Below are 24,804 nucleotides of genomic sequence, written 5' to 3' on the forward strand. Positions count from 1 at the left end.
CTGTGTAATGATAGGAGGAAGGATAGCTTTCTAAATGCTGACAGGTTCCAGTTATATTTTTGGTTTCTGTGCCTCTTTGCTATTTATTTGCTATTTATTTTCTTAACCTTGCACCTACTTTTTGTCATTCCACTTTAGTAAAGTAACTTTTAGACTTGCTGTGCTTTATTTCTTTGCATATATGCATCACCTGGGTTGTTATTGAATTTCGAATAATAGCCTATCAGAACTATATTTACTGATAAAAATGTCGACACGTTATGTGTCACTTTGCTTTTATTACTTCCGTCTTTCTTTTTATATTTATCAACCCCATTTTCCATATTTTCCACCTCCTTGTGTAGTTTTTTTGAACTGCTTTGTGTCTTTTCCCTCCCATCTCACAGTTGACTTACTTCCTCTTTCTCCATGCTGTCATGACAGAAACGCAGGCAGAAGTAGAAAAGAGTGTCGAGTTAAACAGAGACGCACAACTAGGCCAACACAACTGCCTCCAGGGATGCGCGTATATATGTGTGTGCGTGTGTGTGTGCATCTGTGAATGTGCAAAGTTTGCAACACAGTAAGCTATGAAATGGGAACCAGAGAGAAATAGACACCCGTTACTGAGAGGAAGGTCGGGAGACACTGGCATAATTATGCCTACTGTAAATAAATAAAACAGCGCTCAAAAGAGGGAAAATAGATCCTGTGCTCTGTAAGAGAGTCAGACAAAGAAAATAGCACATCAGTAAAAAGCAAGCAAAAAAACAAAGTGACAAATCACAACAGTCCTGTAGCAGCAGTTCATGGAGGAGGCTACGACTTTCCTGCAGGATCTTGCTGTTAAGCAGGATGCCATTCTTTCATTATTAATTATTAATATTAATAATTGTTTATATTGTGCGACAAAAACCCTTTCTTGACTTGAAGATTAGTTTTACAAATGTTGCTAGATATGTTTTTAACATCAAAAAAGAAAAGACAATTGGGATTAAAGGTTTTATTGAGGATGGCAACTTGCAAGTGTTTAGTGTGCAAATGTCACGTCAGTGTGGAAACTGACATGACATTTCTGAATTATCATTTATAAACACGTGGACATTTAAATGAGTATTTTGGATACTGTAGAAATTTTTTTTACTAAGTTTCTGGAACTGAACAACACTAGGCATATTTAAAATCCTGTAGCAACTTCTGTTTTAGAAGGGAATATTTGAATCAGAAAACTACTAATAAAAAATACCCGCATCCTAGACAGGTGATCAGCAAGTGCAAATTGAAACACCACACAGTCCACTGTTAGAATAACTTCTAAGTACAGAAAACCATTTGAACTTGTTTATTACACAAAATTTTCCCCTCGAGCTAAGAACACCAAACTCACTTCAGTAGTTAGAAGCGCACCACATGAGGCTTAACCACGGAAAACCACCTTCAAAATGTTGAGTAATGATGTTCTGCTTTTAAACAGGGTGGTGCCTGTTTCCAGTGGTGGTTGGGTGAGAGATAGGTTACCTCCTGCAATTGCCAGTCTAGCAGCTAAGAGATGATGCATACACTCACACCTAAGGACAATGTGAAGAGACCATTTGACAGTCATGTTTTTGTTTGACATGAGCACATCTCCACCAAACATGTCCTCCCTTCATTGGCCTCCTGTACGTTCTTCAGAATTAATTTCATGTTGTCTTGAAATTAAGACAACGTGAAATTGTTGTCTTAATTTCATGTTAAGAAATTAACATGAAATAAAATTTCATGTTAATTTCATGTCAGCATGAAATTAACATAAAAGCCGCATCTTCCTTTGCAGGACATTAGATCAGCCAGCCAGCTGCTTTTAGTTATCCCAGAATGTGACAGAAACTGAGAGGAAATCAAGCCTCTCTGTTGTGGCTCCTAAACTTTGAAACATGTTGCCTTTAAATATTTGACATCTGTGCTTTCTGTTTTGAAGCCTCTTTTAAAAACACATCTTGCAATAGGAGTCAGAGATCCCTGATCAAATGTAATTAATTTACTTTAAATCTAATTCATTTCTAAACACACTATGACCTCTGAACTGACGCCTAAGGTATTTGAATTTCCTTACACAGAAATGAAGCAGGTTTCCTGTGATTTAGCTTGCTCTTCTAGACATTTTTGTTTACATAACTTCAGTTATCTAAATCTTGAATTTTCCTATGAATAACCACAGCAGCGTTAATCCCCTTATCTTGTATTTTTTTGTTCTTATATGTCATAGTCCAACAGAGGAAAGCATTTTAAAACAGAGAGCTAATTTATTTGACCAAGCAGCATTAGGGCATGTTTTTCAATTTGTATTTAGCTCCCCTGATTTCACCATCTCCATGGAGATGGCTTTCAGCATGTCAGGCGTGTGGCCCTCCCACTCGGCCAGACGCAGCCTCCTGAAACAGCTGCTCACGCTGCCATTTGTTCGTATCGGCAATATGTGTTTTTTTGCGTGTTTACGTTTTGGATCCTGTATTGCTCATGGGAATATTTCCTAAAACTCCAGTAGTGCATGTAAAATAAAGTCAAATCGCCAAAGCTGGTAAAATGATCTCTCAATTCTCGTTTCTGTAAAGGTATTAGTGCATGTTGGGTTATTGGGTTAGGTCAGCTCAGACCCGGTGGGTTAGAGGCTGCACATCTAATTATGCTTATATTACGATTCTATAAAAAGAAACACGGTAAGAGACAACATGTAGTAATGTTTGGATGTTTGTAGAGAAGTACTGTGCACATTAAGCTGTAGACTGTATGTTTTATGCAGACATAGGAGAGACTTGTGCTATAAATAAAACAGGGCTGCAGCGTGCTCACTTGCGGAATAATCTATCTGACACTATGGAGGAAGCCGGAGAGAGTGGATGGAGGAGACGGAGAAAAGAGCACAGACACAGAGACTCATAAAGGACTTTAAACAGAGGAACTGAGATGACAAAGAGAGAAAGTAAAAGAAAAGAAAGTGTTATGTACTTGGACTTGTTAGTACATTAAAATTAGGCTCTTCCACTCAAACAAAAGTTGTTTTTGAGCTCCTCGCTCCTGTAATGTTTTCTCTAACCTACAAAACTGCTAGGGGGGATGCTTCTATATGACATTTTTCTCAGGGGAAAATATTTGCTGACTGAGCACGAAGGGAAAACCCCTCTGTAAGAAACACACTCTGTAGCGAGTAGCACTATTTCCAGGGTGGTGACCGGAATCAACGGATTTTCAGCTTGACCTGACGTGATCTTTTTTTTTATGCTTACAGTGCTTTGAAAACTGGTTTCTTCCGTACAAATTTTGTCTGTTTTTACTTTTTTTTTGATACACTTATGCTTCATATCGTCAAACAAACATTGAGATCAGACTCTGCATAAATAGAAAATGCAGTTTTGAAATTATGATTTTATTTATTACAAGAAAAAAAAAGCTCCAAACCAATTTGGTTCCATATGAAAAAGTAATTACCCAGAATTATGATTGACCAAATTTTGCAGTGGCCTAGTTAAAGTCAAGACTTAAATCAAATACAGATGCTTTAATAGACCATTCAAGCAACATGGCTAATTAAAATAAATCCTCCGGAACAAGTGGGTGATGTTTTTTTTTTTTAACAAAGATGCCAACAATTAGACAACTGGTTATTATTTATTGGCATTTTCAATTTGATATGACTTATAAAAATTATTTGTAGTCATGGTGTTTAGCTTATAGCTGCTAGCTTGATTATTGAAAGAAAAGTGATTAATATTGAAATTAGAAAACATATTACATGTATCAAAATTAAATTAAAAATATACTTGAATATAGCAAAATAATTATCAAAATAATTATAATTTTCTGTCCATTTGCTCGTGTGATCATTTGCAGTCCAATTTTAAATTCAAACACCAATTTGATGAGTGGCACAGTCTTATTTGAATTTTTTTCACAAAATCTGACAATTGGAATTGTATAAAAAATAAAAATAAAACTGCAGATTGTTCGCCTTTACTTGGAAGCAAGTCAATGCCGATGGGTATACAGCAACATGCAGAGTCCAGGATCTGGTATTCTAAGTCGATTTTTCTTTGACGTCCACTGACGTGTTATCACTTCTAAAATTATATTGGATCCCCCCAAAAAGAAAGCATTAGAATGACATCACTATCTATTTAAAAATCTTTCTTTTATCGTTTCATTTGTAGTTCTGAGAGCAGCTCGCAAAACAGACAAGTCTTTTGAAAATAAGACATGCTTGTTTCAGTATTTATTTCTTATGGAACATGCAAACAGCCAGATCAACAATCCCCTCAGAGGGAACATCTGAAAACAATGATTATGCTCTCATGTATGATGCGTATGCTCAAATATTAACACTTTGCTGCTTGTGATCACCATGTTTATCTGCTGTGAGATTTACTGATAAGTCATTATTTCAACCTTGAGTCCTGCTTCTCCGATTGCAAACAAATATTAAGATATCACAATCCAACATGAAACGGAGCAAGAAGTATGGTGAATTTGCTGAAGTGCTTTAGCATGTTTGAGTGCAAGGTTCTATTGGCATCTCCTTATCTTGTTATAAAAGTAGCTAATGTCAGAAAACTAACTTTGGGAAGACAGCCTCCAAGATTATTCTGTGTTGAGAATATTTTTAGCATAGAATATTCTTTACAAAATAAGGCTCACGCTTGTGCTTTGTCAAAAAAAAAAAAATCATATTTAAGTCATTTTGCTTATTTTATAAATATTTGAGTTCTTAACACAGTTGAGATGCTTTCAAAATTGGTTTCAATTTTAGATGTTAAATTGAAACCAGCTGTATTACATGTAATAAGTCATGATATGAATTTATTGTCTGATTTAAAAAAAGATCACAATTTTCTGTCTTCACACTACAGTAGGAGGCAAGCAGTCAAAGCACAGCTATTCACGACCTTGTTGTTTATTTTATAATGAGAGATCAACATGAAACACAAACCACGATCCAATATGTGAATGTAACTTGGAGAATGTCTTGATTTTACTCCTCGTTTTGTTTTTCTGCCAGGTTATGGAGTTGAAAGGTCAGATGATCCATGTCCCCGAGTCCTGCTCCTTGATGTTTCTGGGCTCGCCGCGTGTTGATAAGCTAGAGGAGCTGATGGGCAGAGGTCTCCATCTGTCAGACATCCCCATCCATGATGCCACACGAGACGTTATTCTGGTGGGGGAGCAAGCCAAGGCCCAGGATGGCCTGAAGAAGAGAATGGACAAACTAAAGGTAAACAGAAGCATAGAAAGAAATGTTAGCAGTAAGCTTCTCGTGATATAAATATTTTTTAATAATACAGACTGCTGTATTCTCAAGATCTGGTGTATTATCATAACTTATAAATGTTATTACTTATAATAAAATTATTGGCTTCTAAGCAAAGAGTGATTTAGGATGATTGGATCCTTCTGTGTAACACTGGTTCTGTTAAGCAGGACCATTTGTCATCCAATATTCATTGAATTCTCAGCATTAGGAGTTAAAATTATTCAAATCACACAGCAGCTTTTTGGAGTTTGCACATTAATCACCTCTTTAAGACGAGATCTGGTCTCTTGACTTTAATTCTAAGAAATAAGCAGCAGATTGCAACTTGTAACTGGGATGACAGTGTGATGCTTCATTCTTCACTAATGCTTACAGAGTAAATTCACTTCATAAACTAAACTGATATTCATCGGCCATGTTAACTGTAAAAAATGTGGCTTCAAAGCTTCTTGTAACAACTCAGTGAATGCTCACTGCATCAGTCTCAGCCTCTGCAACAACCCCGCCTCCCTTCCCCAGGCTGTAGCTATAAATAACTATCGTATTTTGCATGCTTGAACAGTACTATAGCATTAGATCTTCAGAAAAAGTTAGAAACAAGCAGATTATCTCAGCTAAAAATAACCCCCCCACAAACGTATGAGCGTACTGCAGCAGATTTCATTTGGCTTGAAGTCTTGTCATCTGCTGCTTCATCAGCGCAACAAGTCTCCTGACCTCACTCTCTCGTTTCTCAGGCCACCTTAGAGAGGACACACCAGGCTCTGGAGGAAGAAAAACGAAGGACCGTGGATCTCCTGTATTCCATATTTCCGGGCGATGTGGCGCAGAAGCTGTGGCAGGGCCAGCCTGTGCCAGCACGGAAATTTGATGATGTCACCATGCTGTTCTCGGACATCGTGGGTTTTACGGCCGTGTGTGCCCACTGCACACCTATGCAGGTTATCTCAATGTTGAACGAGCTTTACACACGCTTCGACTACCAGTGTGGCATTCTGGATGTTTACAAGGTCAGTGAATGGACACGCATGCATCTTTTTCATGTTCTTGGCTGCTTCACTTTAATAATGCTCTCCTTGGTCGACCTGTCAGTTTAGTTGGGCGTCCAGGTCTTGGTATGTTTCCAGTTACCCATTTCTGAATGATGAACTGAGATATTTAAACCTTGGTATGTTGTTTTATGCCAGACCGAGCTCTGATGTTGTTTGTTCATTGATGTTCTCCAACTAATTCTTAAAGCCTTCACAGAACAGCTTTATTTGCATAGAGATTAAAATTACAAACAAATGTACTTTAAAATCATTCGACTTCTGCAGGGAAGTTGCTGATTTTATTTAGGAGTGTCAGAGTAGGGTGGGCAAAATACTTTTTTAAGCACTGTGTGAGTGTGTGTGTGTTGGAACCGTGAATAATAGCCAGTCTATGAAAACTTACCAAAGATTCAGACACCTTCCTGACATCTTCTTATGGCTTTCCTACAAAAATGGGCTTCTCTTGTAATAGTTGTCAAACGTGTGACACAGCAGATAGCAGAGACGGGAAGAGAAAACCCTGAGATGGAGGGAGACAGTGGCTGTGATTAGGATGGGTTTTGAGTGTTGCGATGGAGGAGTTGGTTTGTGTGTCAAGCAGAAAGCAGGAACAGGAGGACACCAGAGGAGAGTGAATCACCCATATGTCGCCATTGTCATGGTTACTGTCGAAAAGATTTAGCCTGTGGCAGGCTTTAATGAGAGCAGTTTGTATTTCCAGATTTCTTTTTTTTTTTTTTTTTGGTTGTCTGCTCTAAATCTATTTTTTACACAGTCTGTCATCAGTATTGAGTTCTAGCTGCATACAATAAATCTATGAAGCTCGATTTTATTTTTAGTTTTAAAATATTTTAATAGATGGTAGGAACATGTATCTTTTCCTGCTGCTATGTGTGGTTCAGTAAGATGTATGTTAGGAGTGTAACATACTTAGCAAATGAAATAAAAAATGGAGTAAAATGTTTTTTTTTACATAGTTCACTTTGTAAAGTGAACTTTTTTGAGTCATTATGCTTTGATCAAAATTCACAGATCAATCAATCAATCAATCAATCAATCAATCAATCAATCAATCAATCAATCAATCAATCAATCAATCAATCAATCAATCAATCAATCAATCAATCAATCAATCACATTTTATTTGTATAGCGCATTTCAGCAGCAAGGGATTTCAAAGTGCTTTACATAATTAAAATAAAAACAGCATGTGACATTGAATAAAGAGTGAAAAAGAGAAAGAGATTTTGAAAAAGATTAAAAAAGATAAAAAACATTAAAACCCGCACCCCTTTTAGGACTTCAGTTAAACGTCGTTTAACTGGGACTTTAACTCTCTGGGACTTTAGTCAAAAACACCGTTTGGCAAGGACTCCAACCTCTAGATTTTTAGTTGAAACCTCAACTGGGACTCTAAACCCCGTAGGACTTTAGTTAAACGTCGTTTAACTGGGACATTTTCCGGGGGGCTTTACATAAACAGTGAGAAAGAGAAATAAAAAGAAATTAATAAATAGATAAAAAGTAAAGATAAAAACATTAAAAACATCAAATACATCAAAACCCACACTCTAATACTAATTTAGCCATAAGCAACTCTAAACAGGTGGGTTTTAAGTTGAGATTTAAAGGCACCCAGTGTTTCAGCTGTTTTACAGTTTTCTGAAATTTGTTCCAAATCTGAGGTGCAGATATGACAAAGAAGATGTAACGAATGCTCATGCTCTTCCTCCTCCCATACAGATTGAGACAATAGGTGATGCCTACTGTGTGGCCGGTGGACTTCATAAGAAGGTCGAAAGCCATGCAAAACCAATTGCACTCATGGCTCTAAAAATGATAGAGCTTTCTGAGGAGGTACTAACGCCTGACGGGAAGCCTATCAAGGTGAGTTTAATTTTATTTTTCCTTTACCATGCAGGTGCATTGAGTTGTTAAATAGCTGAACTAGATGAGACATTGTTTCAACCTGCAGTTTAAAGTGATTGTCCATAATCATTTGAGCCATCTAATACTTTGAGAATATCAAAGGTTTATGGATGATAATGTGTTTGCTGGGTTTATTTAAGGATGACAACGTTATTTAATTGTTTGGTTTCATGTTCTGAGGAACAACATGAACCTTTAGTTCCTTTAGTAATTTTCCAGCTCAGGGTCAATATTGAATTATTGTACAATCAAGTGAAACTGATATTTACTTTGGGATGGCTCAAAATTATAATACAGCACATTAAGCAGAATATTACGGAAACAACAACATAGGAAGGAATACCTGAAAAACAATCGATGGTGAGATATGGACAACTAAGAGATGAATGTAAATAAATGAATAAATAAACAAGACAATAAAATTTACTGCAATGAGAAAGACCCATTTGTCTTATCAATGAGCCAAGAGTAAAACATTCTTCCTGTCTCTCTTTTACTGAGTTATATAACCAATCACCAAAACCATTAAGATCATCCACCCATTTTTAAATGGGATCCTTTCTGCTCTGACAAGACAAACGTGGTTTCCTGGGTCAGTCGGTGCTGGAATGTCCACAATAGGTCCTTTTATGGAGTTTCTTCTATATCAGATGACTATAAGGATGTTTAAGAACTTATGTGAGCACTTCAGAAAGAGTTTGTGTTTTTGAATCCTCCCTGAACATATTTGGGAAGGTCCCTGTCTTTCCTGTTAAGAGGAAGACTGTTTTTCCAAAGTGGAACAAAGTCCAAATAGAGGATGAGATTGGTCTAATTTTCATTTCACTTCACCTATTGGTAGGACGAAGTTCTGACTGATTCATACTTTTTTGAATGTTTGCAGTTGTCTAATGTGTGATGCAGTTGGATAGATTTTTAATTTAATAGAGACTGTAAAATATTCTTTGTTTCCAGGCTCAATGTTTTTTTTATAGTTTGTTTTTGTCAGATCTCTGCTGATCTGGGGACACTCAGGTTTTTTGTTTTTGTCAGCCAAAAGGAAAAAAAAAACATATTTTATTCTCCTCAACAGGGAGCATCATATTACTTGAGCTCTGTCAATCATGATGAATAATCTCTGATAGTTTTGTTTTGGGGTTGCCTTGTATCTAGACTAGATTGCATGAAGCTTCCTCAATGTAATAATTTATAACAAAAATATTTTTTGAGCTTCTGCCCAGCAAACAACCATAAAAGATCCTTTGAAAGACTTCCTATTAGAAATTTAGTGTCAACTTGATTCTAAAGTAAAGCAACACGTTATAGTTCTGAAGCACTGATTACATAATCAGCGTGCGCCTTCATTTATACTCAAGTTATTGTTGATACAACTGCATATTTTTCCATTTTTGTGGTGCGACAAAAGGAGAGCTGCTCTGGAGAAAACGACACCTGTTTTATTTACTGAGGAAATAAAACAGCACTGTGAGAGGAATTCATCATGTTAGCTTAGGTGAACATAAAAGAAACACAAAATGATTTATTAATGCTTGTCCTCAGTTCGGTTCCCCTGAAGGTCATATGAAACTTGAAAGGAGCCTGAGAAGCTCAGCAGGCTCCCATTCAGCCTTATATAACCAAGATATATAAGTAATTAGTCCTGTGATCATTGGGATATCAGCTTATTTGTCAATCTCTATTGTTATGGAGTTTATTTTGTTGTTTTTGGTCATCATGTAAGACTTTGACTTTTATTAACAGTCAGCTGATAAAAATCTTAAAAGCAAGAAAAACAAAGTTAACTTCTCACTTTATAAAAGTTGCTCAAGTGATGCTTCAGGACTACATGAAGATAGATAAAAATCAGAAAATTGTGGCTTATATATGTTTCCAAGCCACCTTACCGTATTAGTTTCTTGGGTCCACCTATGCATAACATAATCTTAGCTGCACTATAAAAGCCTCAGAAATTTCTTTCTGAGGCCTTTATAGTGCAGCAGCAGGAATAAAAAGGGGTTCAGATGTTCACCTTTGTCCAATCTTTATAGTGCAGCAGCAGGAAGACCAAAAAACAGCCAGTGGTAGAGTTGAGAAGAAGCCAAAAGCATACGACTCAGCAGAAGAAGGCACTCTGGTCAAATGAGACAAAATCTTAATTTTTTTTGGTCTTGGTGCAGAGTAAAACATGGTGGTGGCATCAAACTTTGGGGATGCCCTTCTGCTGCAGTAATAGGAAACCTCTTCAGAGCTTGTGTGAAGATGTATGGAGCTAAATTCTGGGTACTCATTCAGTCCAGTCATGCAAATGACTTGAGAAAGAGACTAATTTACAGCCAAATTTACAATGGAATGGCTTATTTTCAGGTGAAAAATTAAAATAACAAGCGAGACTTGAGAAATTCTGTTTGCAGGTACTCTTCATCCAGTCAAACAAAACCTGAGATATTGTGAAAAGATATTGGTCTTGATTTGCCCATTATGCTTTGTTAGCGAAGCCCAATAAAATACTTTGAAGGTTGTGTATGTAACATGATAAAATGTGATTCAATTTTGACGTTCTGAACATGTTTACAAGGTACTTACAGTATAAAAAAGGGTTCAGATGTTCACCTTTGTCCAATCTTTGTTCAGTTGATTAATTTTGCCACATGTTCAAGAAAATGCAGATATTTGGCTCCTAAAAACATTTATTTATGTCTTTTTTCTCACATAATCTATATAGCATAGTTAGGGACCAAACAACTGAGTGTGAAAGAAGGTGAGACAAGGGAGCTGCTGAAAAAACAGACAGGACACTTTTATGTGTACCGCTGTGGTCCTAACATGGTCCATTTGTCTCAAAATAGAAAGCCCTTGCCAAGTGTTTCTGGCCTGCTCTTTTTCTCTTACATTTGCTCTCTCTCTGGTTCTACCTCTATCTTCTTCTCTTCCTAAAAGGTGTTCCTTTATCTTCTGTATCTCACTCCCTCAATTTCCTTCACACATTTTCCCTGGGTTTTGTTCTTGTTCTGCCTTCCTAGGATTTTTGTTTTGCCTTTTTTTCCCCATCCTACTCATTTTGTGCTGGCATAGAGCGGAGATATACAGATACTCAACACTTCAGGATGATAAATGCTGTTCAGCGAGTGCTCTCAGCCCAGCCAATGTTTCACTGTTATGCAAACTAGCATGAGAGATGTGAGAGAGAATGGAGAGAAAATGCTTTGTGAGACACAAATGGACACAGAGTGATTCAAGGACACTGAAATATATTGAGGTGTGAAATGTCAAGGGGAAAACATGGGTAGTAATCAGTATGTTGCTTCCACTATGTTATTATTATTATAAAGTATGAGACGTTATTTATTTATTGTTTGTCTGGATGGATGGGTGGCTTTAAGAGAGCAAAAACAGACCCAACATTTGTCTTTTCCTCTAGATGTGGGGAGGAAATTTAATGCATACAAAGTAGTTCATGAGTAAACTCTTGTAAAAGTATCTACCAGACATCTGCAGTATCTGCTGCAGTTTGCATTCAGAAAAGATCAGAGGCTGATCGTGCTGACCGAAAGTAGCTGTTTTTTCTTCTGTCATAGTGCAGCCTTTCTGTATGCAGCAAAAGGTTTTGATTGAGCAGTGCAAAGTCTAATTTCTTCACCCCATTAACGAGGCACCATTCGACATGCTCGTGTAACAACGTGAAGAACACCGTAAGGGACCAGCACATAAAACACATTTACAATTGCTAATACATAACGCTTTACAAGAACGTCCCGGACATCCATCCAAAGATACATTTTGTAGATGCTGTCATTTGAGTTGGTCCAACAGAGAGTTTCCAGTGTTTACAAAGCTGTCAGGGTTGCATGCCGTCCATGCTGCAGAGAGGACACATCTGCACCTCCTCCATGAAAACATGTCATAACAAGTGGATATCGGTGCAGTGAAGCACTGTGTCTTGCAAGAAACTTTTTTAAAGGACATGTTTGCAGAGTTAAGGCCATATTTTTTTTGTTTTGTTTTTTTATTTAAAGATACATTTTTATGTGACACAACGATTAACAGATTGTTTATGCCATAACAACAAATTTTATGTTTGCACCACAGTTATCCCCTCCAGGAGCTAAATATAGATTTTACTGTGTGCACTTTACATTTACCACTATATCCAGTCTGTTATATCAGTAAGACTTTGAATCACCTGTATCTGTTATAAAATAAACAGTGTCATTATGTTATCCAAAGGTTTAAAGTTAACAGAATAGAATTTTATTGATTAATTTTTATTCTTTATAACCTTATAGAGAATCAATTAATATTTACAAACCACAGAGAATAATTAATCTTCAACTGCTTCTTTTGTCTGAGTGAAGAAAAAGTCAAACATCTGATTAGTTAACCTGCACAAAATCTCTGCTGCACACCAATAACCATTTCCATAGCAGTGTTTGCCCTACTGAGTCACTGAGTCACCAGTGATGTGGATAGTTAAAATATTACTATAAAGGATTCAATAATAGCAAATTATATACTGAATTTATTATTTAATGTAATGCATACATCTCCAGTTTTAACAAAATATTAACATTCATAAATATGAATGTTTGGATTTTTTTTAAATGATTGAATTGTGGCACTTGTGGCTTTCCATACCTGGTGCGGTCTAAATTGTTAATATCTTAGGCTTCTGCTTGATTGACATGTATAGATTTTAGCTCCAAATGCCATGGACCAAACCTTCCCTTGGCAGCAGACATACAGCAAGATCTTCATATTATTGGTGGTTTGCTTTGTTTCATTTTTTTAAAGTTGAAAATTAATTTACCCACTTGACACTTTTCTGACAAAAGTCAGAAACAAATCTTTTTCCAATTTTTTTGTTTGTCACCCTTCTGTGCTAAGCTAACTATGTTTACTGCAGAGTATGTTTGATTAATGTTAGTTTTACCTAAGCACAAACTCAGGGTGTTCATGTTCTTTTTTTTCAGCTTTTTCCCCCATTTTCTTTCCTGCTTTTCAAACATAATGCAAACATGTTGATCATTCAAGTTGTTCGATGAATCACTGTTCTGTGTTTGGTTCTGTGATGTAAATGTTATCATAGCTACATATATACTTTTGTACCATGCAAGACTTACTGGTTAAGCTATGATCAGAGGCACAAACAAAAGCAACAATGTATATAATGTCATCTACATTTGGGTAACTTATTTCTCAGCCATCTTAAGGACTTAAATCACACCCATTTTTCCCATGTTCTTTTAATTTATTATGTATTTTTCTTCTGTTGGCTTTTAAATAGCCAGTTAACACTGCAGCAGAACGTTACCACCTCAAAGTTGGAGTGAAAGCTGTAGACACCAGACTCGAAATCTGAGGTGCAGCTTTCGAGTCTGAATATAAGCGTGTGAGCTGGCACATGTGGATGCGGAGAAGCATGCCTTTCAGTCTATCTCTGTATCTATTATCTGTTTGTCAGCATGGCCAGAGGCTGTGCTGTGATTGGCTGCCTGTGCCGCTGCGGCATTTGCTCTTCGACTTCAATGAGGGCCATGTGCAATGGATGCTGACTCACGGCGAAACAGAGGGGAAGAGTGTACGGCTATTACTGTTTGTATTTTAAGGCTCAGAAATGAAGAGAACAGTGGGCGCAGATGCAGATTTGTTTGTGCGCGTGTATGTACATGTGTTTGTCTGAGTGGTTGTCTGTTGTAAAGACAGGCGAGTATGCAGCCTGTCTGTATGCGGTTTAGCCACAAAAATAGGTCACACTGGTGCACCTGCCATCCTCGTTCTCCCTCGCTGTCTGTTTCATTTTCTTTATCTCTCCCCCTGAACCGTCAAGGTCCAACCATCTAATTATAGGTTCACTTTGCCTTTCTCTCCATTGCCTTTGGATTTGCCAGCGCTATCTCACTACAACCCTCAGCTGTTGTTGCCATGACTCCATCGCAGTGTGCTGGAATGCATGTTGAGATTAATTGTTAACAATCTACTGGGTTCCTCTGGGTTTGGTGTGTGATGTGCAGTATGTAATCTTTACCTAATTGTTACAAATCAATAGTTGATCAAGTGGCCCTGATTTGGAAGGATGGCCTACACACTGCCTGCAGTTATGTATAGATCCACACTAGATTACAAAATGAGCACCGTAAACCTGTTACCAGGGGGAGAAGGAATTGGTAATTTTCCCTCTCACTTTCATGCTATTTTAAATCCCGTTGCTGCAGGGTATGCATGAGATTAGATAACAACATCCAAGCTATTATGGAGTTATGATCTCTTCGCTACAATGTCCATTACTCGTTCCAAAGCATACACAGTACTTCTAGCCCCAAAACAAGAAAGCTTTTGTACTGTATAGTAATTAATTCCATCAGTTCACCTCAGCTTGGAAAACCAGGCACTGCAGAGCGCGCTCTGCAGTGCCTGGTGTCATGTCACTCCAGAGGCCAGGTTGGGTTGAATTCAGGCGCAAATTAAATGAGTTTGCCCATATTCTCTGCTGCAGACATGACACACTGAGGCTCAGTTTCTATTTTCGATATCTGTCTAATTTCATTTCTCCGAGCTGAACATGAGATCTCCTGTAAGATTGGCCTTCTTATCTCAACCCAAGGACAATATTCTGTTCTAGCTGTTAGAAAGAACTTCAACAGAAGTGTCATGACCTGTCATGGGTCTAATCGCTCTTCCCTTCTGTCTTTCTCCTTCCCTCTCTTAGTTAAGAATAGGCATCCACACAGGTTCGGTCCTGGCAGGCGTGGTTGGGGTTAAAATGCCGCGATATTGCCTGTTTGGGAACAACGTCACTCTAGCCAGCAAGTTTGAATCAGGAAGCCATCCAAGGTGCATCAATGTTAGTCCGACAACCTACCAGTAAGTACCAGCTTATACAAATGCATGTTTTTAATAAACCAAAGTAAGTCCTTTGTTTGTAGTTCATGGAGATTTAAAGGTAAATTATAAAGAAACATTTTTGATCACATCTGTTACAAGGTGCTTGCCATTTTTAAGCACTTGGTAGGGATGAGTCAAAAACACCCCAGTATTATTATCTCATTATTTGAACAACATAAAGCTAACTAACTTTACCATGATTACATTTATTCAGTACGGAATAATTTCAAAAGTTAAGAAATAAATACCTTTTTTTTAAATACACTGATGCCACACCTTATGATATCCTACTCTTAATACTTTGTACCGCACATTTTTTTTTCTACCAACTAATCTTCTACTATAACACGTTCATACCAATGGATCATACATAGAGTGGGATCTCTGACCGTTCCTCTGCACAATTTCTCTCTTTTGCAACCATTTTTCAGTTCATTCTAAAGGTTGTTGATAGGACTTAATCAATTAAAATACCAGGATATTTCTTTAATTTCTCTTTGCTCCAATTTATTGTGCAATCAGTGAGGATGTGGTGTTCATTTGATTGGAAAATAGCCATGAACTAATTATCACATCCATATGCAAATCTATTAGTAATCAAAGTAATGTGTCTTTACAAACATTTAGTTAAAATAAAAAGTAATAAACAAGAACAATAAGGACTAACAAATTATTTATTCACACCTCTCCCATCGGAAACACAAGTTGCTCACTGCCTGGTTGTCTGGTTCACAGTAAGCAGGCAGTGTAAAAAGGGATGCTCTTCATCTTTCTCTCTTCGTCAGGAGCCTAGGCTCACTGAGGACCAGCCTGGGTTACTCTGAGGGAGTAGGTAACACAAAGGAAAATTAAATGATTAATACAATTTGAGGAGTGACTTTGAGAAAAAGTTTAGTTTTATGTATTTGAGAGGTATTTGCTAGGCTTTCAAATAATGGTGGCACTGGCCATTAGAAAAAATAATTCCTAATTTGAGATTTATTTTTCTTAACTTAAGAGATGCTCTGAAATTCAAGGTTAGAAATTATCATATTTACTGTAATTATCATGATTATAAACAGCTAATGAATGTTATTATAGTCTGTTTTACACTACTTATAACTGCTGATTCTGCTCTTTTATCAACAGGTTGTTGAAAGATGACCGCTCCTTTTCGTTCATCCCCCGTTCTCGGCTGGAGCTCCCAGAGAATTTTCCCAAAGAGATCCCAGGGACGTGTTACTTCTTGGAGGCAGGGACTTCGCACAGCCACGCCTCGCTTACCAGCTCTCGCTCGGCTCCTCCGGCCTCTATGAGGAAGGTCTCCTACAGCATCGGGACAATGTTTCTAAGAGAAACCAGTTTGTAGAATCACACACAGATGTTTAAAATGTAAGTGACTGGATCTGAATCACAGAAACATACAGGAAACCAGTCACACAGATCTGTGGTTATGCAAATGCACTATTGTAAAAAGTGGAATTTACACCTGATTGATGAAATATGCTTTCATCATAGATGAAAGAGAACAACTGTCCGCGTCTCTTCCCTGAGCAGTGGAGATATTCTTCAAATGACTTGAGGGACAGCAGCTGCACTAGTCCTTTATCTATCCTCCAAGAGGTGGACTGACATAATCAAATTGTGGAAAAACCTTTGGACAAATTCTCTGTTCTAGCTGGATGCCTCGGCTGCAGGCCTGGTGTCTGGCTCTCTGCAGCGGTTCGCATTCAGACAACACCCAGACCCTCGTCCGCATTTAGCAGAACTGAGTTAAAACTCACAGCGATCACACTCATGACCACTGTTGCCCTCATTCGCCATTTGCAAATGGAACAAAACCCCTTTTCATTTACAAGGTGGGTGCTGAAGAGTGAATTTTGTATGACTCGCTGTCCATCATGTGCGACAAAGACCTGTAATGGAAAACGATACAGCTCTCCGTTTCCTTCGTGTTCATCTGTCTGTAAGTCATGTTATGCTTTACCAAACGTAAGAGCTGCTCCTCCAAACTGTTGACATGCGGCCAGCTGGCTGGGATTTGTCAAGAAAACAAGAGGACTTGCTTTGAAAAGGTAAACGCTGGAAGACGAATGCGAACTAGAGTCATACTAATCCAAACTTATAGCCTTGATTGTTTTGGATCCTCAGCAAACTATAGCAGACAATGTTGTAATAATGGAGATAAACAGAATGCTAATAACACAGAAATGTAGATGTCTCACAGCAGCGACTCTTTGATTTTTTTCTCCCTTTTTTTTACCTGTGATTCTTTGTTTTAGTGTATTTCATGCTTTAGCCTCTTTTTAATAAGATCACTTGTTGTCAGCATTTACCAGCTTGTGTTTACTTGCATTCAACTAATCAGCATTTTTACCTACATGTAGCATCGTCCAAAAAGCTTTGCTTTTAGGAGGGACCTGCCCAGATCGGCCTGCATCTTGCTTAGGTGACATCAATACAAACAGGTATTTGTGTGCAGGCATGTTCCTTTTTATGTCTGCAGGAATAACAGATTGTTGTGTGTTTTAGTTTGTAGAGCTGACAGGAGAAATCGGACACGGTTCACAGTTCCTCAGTCCAGATATGAAAGAACGTCCAATCAAAGGTTTTACTGAACATACAGCCAATTTACAGATGTACTTTTTTTAATAACTGCATTGCTTATAAAAACTAATGAAAAAAATCCTGCATTTGTTTTACCCTGTGAAAATTTAACCAAGATACAGAAGCCCAAAATGATTCATGCCTCTCACAGATTTAGATTTTTAATTTTCATTACCTCCAAGTCTTTCAAGTTGAAAGGTCACCTTGCCATCTTTCTAGTCTTTAGCTCCCTCCAGTGATTTTTTTAACTTTTTGTATCAGATTCAACTCTGGATAATAGCAGGGTTGACTTTTGACACTACTGTGAGTCAGGAAAAGAAGTTGTTGGTAAAATTCAAAGATTACTTTGCACTTAAATCTGCAGAGCTATGAATACATTTGGGGAATAACTGTAAATAAAATTCAAGTCGACTTGTTTGCTGGCAAACTGAGTTCAACTTGCTGAGTGAATAACTCGGGCTGTCCTACAGAGACCCAAACGTAATTATTAAAAATTGGCCAACATAAAGTGGAAATATTGGTTTTTGGATAGTTTGGCTTTGGAATATTTTACTGGAGACTTTGCAGATTTGTGTTGTATTCTAAATTAACATTTACTTAATTGCTATTTTTCACGACCTGTGAAATTCAGCCCAGATGTGACAAATTGAAAAGTTGGTTGAAGAGGAAAGATTTTTCATTTCAATAAGACGTACTCAAACATTCCCATCACAGCTGTTTTTAATACACTACTTACGCATAACAAGTTCAGAAATGACAGTGGTTACATAGGTTTAAATAAGACATTCCTGTGTGCTTACTTACTTTGTAGTTTAAAATAAACGTTGAGGTTTCTTTTTCTCTGAAAGTGATTTCTATAACCATAATTCTTCATACATGCTTTGAAAGAAAAATAACTTGCAAAATTATGTAGCAGGACTTAAAATAACAAACTAAATGTGCCAGTTTGTTTCAAAGATGCCACCAGCACAGGTTAGACATGATTTCTAAGTAACAGTGTGGTTTCTGTGTGTCATTATGAAAGATCTTTGGCTAATTGTAGGAGTCTGAAACACATGCTATATGAAAAATCACTTACTGTATGTTGGATGCAAAAAAAAATAATACCACCAATGTTAATATGTTCCTTTTTTACAAGTAATGTAAAGAAAAGTGACACCAGCTTAAAAAATGCAATATTTTTTATTGGAAGAGAAGGAATAATGAATAACAAAACCGTCTGCTTTTAAGATACCCAAGCGGTGAATTATGTCATTGTCAGTGATACATATATAACTTAATAAATAGATAAATACAGATTTATTAGAGAGATGGTTAAAAAACATACTATTAATACAACTAAACAGAGAATAGAGCAAGTGAAAGATTTAAAAAATATAGACTTGTTCACATTTTCTAGTGTGAGATTTACTTTTCAGTTTAGGGTCATAGCATCTCATCAGTGGTTTATCCGCAGCGGTCGGCTTATTGTATTCTAATTCTTTTTCATCAGATGAGTTTGAAAATGCAGATGTTATCCAGGGATCAACACATTAACGCAGCTTTGCGTAAGGAGGATTTGGACTTTGAAGGGACATTGTTGTGAGTAAATGTGATCATGCAGCCATTTTTTGGAAAACATGGTGAAATGGGGGAATTGTTAGCTTTAAAACTAAAGACTTTCCATGGATTACATTTACAGCTGAAAACGTATATTTCCATATACTGTATAAAAATATACAATATTTCTTTCTTCACTGTCTGGCATAAAATCAGACTAAACTTTTCCTGTATTGCATCAGGTACTGTTACTAAAATTACTACTATTTAATAAATACGAGAATAGTGGGAGAGAGAAGTAAATACAATTTTTATGAAAGTTAGCAGAAACTAAAAGTTGTTTCCAAATTAAACGACTTGGAAGTCATTGATGATAAGGGCATGGCTTTGTAAGATTCTGACAGATTATTCAATAACATTTGAGTTAAATGAAGGCCACCTGTCGATGTATTTATGGCTGCAACTCAAAAACACTGCTTCCTCGTGCAACATAATGCGCAAAATTGAAAGAAATTAGTCGGGATATGGGGAAGAGAATAACGGACCCTGGGCCGGTTCCTTCTCAAGTGGACTTTTCAGATTTCCACCATAAGGACATCTAAACTCACAAGCCTGAAAAACATAGTTCACTCTGTGAAGTATATCGATGGCAGCATCATGTTGTTTCACAAAATAGATGACATCATGATGTGTAAATATAAAATCAGTGACTTTAGAGAAGTCATGGATTTCATATTCAGTGACCCATTTGCTTTGGAGCAAATGGATCTTCCGAAAAGACTATGACTCTACTCACACAACCAAATTAATTACTAAGTGGGCTGAGGAACGTCACAAACTCCTGATCTTAGTCCCATAAAACATTTGTGGTGCATTAGTGTCCAAGCTACTTGTCCTACAAATCTGTCTCTGTTACGCCGGTTCTGTCAGGAAAATTGGGACAAATTAATCAGAGAAGCTTATGAAAGGAGACCCAAAACCTTTTGACCTTTTACTATGGAAAGATATGTTAACTTAAGTTTGAGGAATCTCTCTCTCTCCTATCATTCTAGTAATTTAGTAAATGGAAATAACTCTAGTATTTTAAAAATATCTAAAAAATATATATTTTTTATTAATTTTTTTCTATCCACAGTAACTCTAAGACATATCATCTATCATTCCTGTACGTGCCAAATGATAAAGAACTAATGGTTTAAGTTCATATTTGTCTACATGAGAAGTCTTTGAACTATACGAAGCAGAAAATACATCTTGCTTATAAAGAAATGCTACAGTATTTAAAAATGTTTTTCATACCAATTGTGTTATCCAAACTTTCTGTAAAAATCTTCACATATCTATTTTTAAATTGTTTTGTATCATGAAGTTACACTTAAGAAACTGACATGCTGGAGGAATAAGTGAGCACAGATCCAAACAAAAAAAAAATCTAGACATTAGTAATGCCAATATTTGCAAGAAGAAAATTAGCTCAAAACTATAGTGCCGTTGTTCAGTGAGAAAATCTAATCTTAAGCAGCAAGTTATTGTGTCTAGTGTGCATTTAATTTTTCTTAGACAAGCTGCTGCTCAGCATCAGAGCTGGTAGATTGTTTTGTGTGAAGACGTTAGTCAAACTGAAAGAAAGTGAAACGTGATCAACATGCTTCTGTTTGATAGTGGCAAAGCATAAAGCTGCTCTTGAACAACAATGCACGTTCAAGGTAACGACAGAGATGCAGCACCTGCAGCACCCACCTGAAGCAATAATAATATGTATGCAGGGAGACAAATCAGTTTTCAGATAAATAAAACTGGGTGAAGTGTTATAAACAGTCCTATGTACATATGTTAACATACTATAAGTTGCTATTACAGATTAGTATTGCACACATGCAGTATTATATAACAGATACAACAACTCTTGTAGCTTGTATGTACTAAAGGTGTTGTTTTCACTGAGCTTCAGAGCTTAAACTCTTGTTCCTGGGCTAAATAAAGCGGATTACGCCAGCGTCACACCCACACAACTTGTGTCCAATTCTCCAGTTTCTTGTATAATATCAGACATTTAGGAAATCTTGTGACTCTAGCTGTTCTGACAAAGAGGTTTTGCAGGTGCTGTTTCTCTGCAGAGTCATGGATTATTACACTGCAGTACATTTTCACACAAATCATTACAGTCAAATGTAGGAGGGCCTCAGTGTCCAGTAACAAAAAAGGCAAATCAATAAGGATTTTATTTTACGCCATTATTTTATAAAGCCAAATAACTTACAATTCTGCTTGAGCCTTATTAAAATTAGTTCACAAAAAATCCAGAAACCTGTTTCAGTTGTTTTACTTGTTTAGGTAGATCATTTATGTCAGTATTTGAGCCATCTACTATTAAACTGACTGTCCCAAATCACACATAAGCATTCTGCACCCTCAATGATGTCTTTTCCTATGATTATGATGAATAAAATATTCTCTGTATTTTCATTTTCGCTCTGTTATATTTCAGGCTGGTTTCTTTACTGATGTACTGATAAAATGGTTTTTTTTCTTCTTTTTTTGTCTACTTAATATGCATCATTTTCATTTAAAGTAAGTTAGCGTTTTCTTTTCTGTTTATGTCTGAATGTTATAAAATACATCTATTTGCCATAATTAACTCTATTCCCGGTGACTCACTCTGCAACAAGTCTGAGCTGATTAGAAACCGATATCAGTTTGATCAATGGTTGCTTGGTTCTTACAGCAGAAATAAACATGACTCACACCTTTCTGAAATGTTCACATTCATACAGAGAGGGGAAATAAAATTCAGCCCTGCTCCCTCTGATAAGTTTTCATTTTCTGGAAAAGGAACACTTAATCACAAATCTCCATATTCAGTGTTGTTTTTTTTTCCAAGTCACATCTGGACATAAACTGTGTTTGACCCTGCTGCTGGGATCAGGTGTCTGCTGTGTTTTAGGGTGCTTGATGACAGCTGTTGGTTTCTGACTGACGTTTAGGGCACATCTTCTGTCTTACATACTGTAAATAAAAAAAAAGAAAACACCGAGTATCTTTACAATTACAAAAAAAAGCCTTGGACTCTTATTTTCAATGTATTTGCCACCACATTTTTGAGACACTCAGCAGTTATTGAACATATTGAATTTGCATACAAAGTCTTAAAGTCAAAAAAAGTTCTGATAAAAGTCTTAATGCTTCTTTGAAAGACTACATCAAGAGATATAGGGTTAAGATTCTCCTTCTCATATATGGAGCCCTTAATAGTCAAGTACCATCGTGCATCAGAGATCTGATTGGTCCATACGTTCCTAACAGAGCACTTCGCTGTCAGACTGCAGGTTCACTAAAATATGTTTAAGGATTACAAAAATATGTCTAAGAATATTTCCAAACCGTGTTTGTCTTTAGGTCTATTGCAACCTAATCAAATCAATGTTTTATTACTTTTTTTTGTGTACCGATTTAGTCCTCACACTGAAGTGCTTTTTTCTAATGCAGCTCAGTCTTTAATTTATTCAAACCCTTCTCTGCGTTGCTTCATCCCCCCGGCATGTCCTCCTCTCGTCCTCCTGTTGTCTCTTTACCCTCTCACGCCCTCTGTGCATCCAGACAAACAAGCCATTACACCAACAGTCTCATGTTTTTGCATATTTCACATGTATCATTGTCACTGGACAACACTTGGGATTAACATCAAACAGGCAAACCTGCTGATGGAAATCAGACACAAACACAAGCGACAGGAGCGTCAGAGGGGACTTTCCTTAAATTTTACATACTGGACTCGTCTTACAAGCCAAATGAAGCTCTCCTGAGTTATGGGATGCCAGTGGTGTTAGCATTTCAGCAGTGGGTTCATAGGGGATGGACTCTTAACACATGAGGATATGTGCAGGGAAGCTGCTGTATGAGATCTCCTTTTAATAACTGTGCAGTAATATTCTCCTGTTTTGTAATGTTGTGCAAATTGTATAGTACCTTGCTCTTATTTATTTATTTTTTTATGGGGTTTTTTTTTTTACCCTTTGTGTGAATCTTCACGCTTTCACTTTGCCTGGCACTTCTGCTCTACTCGAGTCCTAGACTCTGCTCTCTGAGGTTCACTGTAAGAGACGGGGCCTTTGGTGCTGCTCCTGTTGTTACTCGTTGTGCTCGCGAGATTTCTTCCTTCAGGCCAGCCTCTGATGTTCAGGGAGGGATTCTCTCTCCCATGCTGTGCATCTTTACCTTTTGAGACTTAGAGCTGCTTCCTAATTAGTTAAGTCTACACAGGGTCATTTCCTGTAGATAGGTAACAAAAAATTAAGAACATAGAATTGTGCTAAAAAAAATATGACAACCATCTAAAAATTGCAAAAAGAAGAAAAAAAAAACATTATATGCTTCAGGTCTTGAAAATGTTAAATCTTAATTTAATGATACTGAACACTCAGATGTGGTAAACAAACATGCTACTATTATTGGGGTTACATATTTAACAAAAAGTCTTAATTTTTCAGTTTTTTGTGAAGTTAACAAAAATTTAAAAAAAATTTATATTATCTCAGTTCCCAAACACTGATCAGAACTGATCTATTGGAAATTGTCTGATTTTAATCAGTGGTTAATTGATTCTAGTTTTGCTGAAGTTAGGATCTATTACACCAATTTATCAAACAAGGATTATTTCAGTCACGGAGAATATTTGGATGCTTTAATAACAGAAGAAGTATAGCTCCCAAATGAAAAAATAGTTGAACAACTGCTTGTCTTTGTCACACAATGAAGCCATAGTTGTTCTTGGTGAAGCTTTTGAACAGAATGGGCTTCTGCAAATCTGTTGTTACTGATATGAGGAGAAAAGTCTATGTGCGGCTCATTAGCAAAGAGCTAATCCAATAAAAAATATACTCAGCTTCCCCTAATTGCTTAAGAGAACTGAGAGTCCCGTAAATTTCTTCTGATTGATATTTATCCATAGATGATAAATGTAGAAGGAAGATATATGATACAATTATTGAGCTTTGTCTTCTGTCTTCTTGTTCTTCAGTGATTCAAGAATTTCTCAAACATGCATGTAAGAATCAAAGCGACACCGCAAGTATGAGGGAATAACATAACATGCAAAACTTATAAAATTCAATTTTACAAAATGTCCCACCCTTTACCCCTTTAACTCTTGGACATTTTGGGGTATGTCCACACTAAACCAGTCCACCAAACATAAATCTGTGTCTTGGTGTGTATTTCTTTTCTGCGGTTCTCCCAACTCTCTTCCTCTACTCCTCTCCAACCATCACTTACCATGACCTTCATAGTTTTTTTTTCCCCCCCATCTATTTAGACATTTTTGATGGTATCTCCAGGTAATGGTTTTAGTGACGATTAAAAGCGAGAAGTTTAAAATGATAAAATAATGAAAAAATTTTCATTGGAAACTTTTGGGTAATTTGATCAATATGGAAAAGCAGGAAGGCACCAACTGTTTGCTAGGAGACTCTGTGGCATAAAGAAAAATTCCCAGATTAAAAAAAAAACAAAAAAACCACACTCTGTATCTTCCTGGCTGAAATATTTTCCACCAGGGTCAGTGGAGTGGAAAACAGATGAGCAGGATCAGGGATTAGTGTT

General features: G+C 36.9%; 1 protein-coding gene across 2 annotated transcripts in view; it reads left to right on the plus strand.

The window, feature by feature from the left end:
* Positions 1–21,739, plus strand: part of gucy1a2 (guanylate cyclase 1, soluble, alpha 2) — a 45,726-nt gene extending 23,987 nt beyond the window's left edge. The window contains exons 5-10 of one of the 2 annotated variants that reach the window (XM_008425516.3): positions 5,012–5,224; positions 6,001–6,273; positions 8,038–8,181; positions 14,906–15,060; positions 16,210–16,452; positions 16,579–21,739. In XM_008425516.3, coding sequence (XP_008423738.1) covers positions 5,012–5,224; positions 6,001–6,273; positions 8,038–8,181; positions 14,906–15,060; positions 16,210–16,429 — 1,005 coding nt within the window. In that variant the 3' untranslated portion in view covers positions 16,430–16,452; positions 16,579–21,739. Of the gene's footprint in view, positions 1–5,011; positions 5,225–6,000; positions 6,274–8,037; positions 8,182–14,905; positions 15,061–16,209 lie in introns of both variants that reach the window. The other variant, XM_008425515.3, reaches the window with a different exon arrangement.
* The last annotated feature ends 3,065 nt before the right edge of the window (positions 21,740–24,804 follow it).

The sequence above is a fragment of the Poecilia reticulata genome, chromosome 13 (assembly GCF_904066995.2).
Source record: "Poecilia reticulata chromosome 13, P_reticulata-male-v2, whole genome shotgun sequence".
NCBI lineage: Eukaryota > Metazoa > Chordata > Actinopteri > Cyprinodontiformes > Poeciliidae > Poecilia > Poecilia reticulata.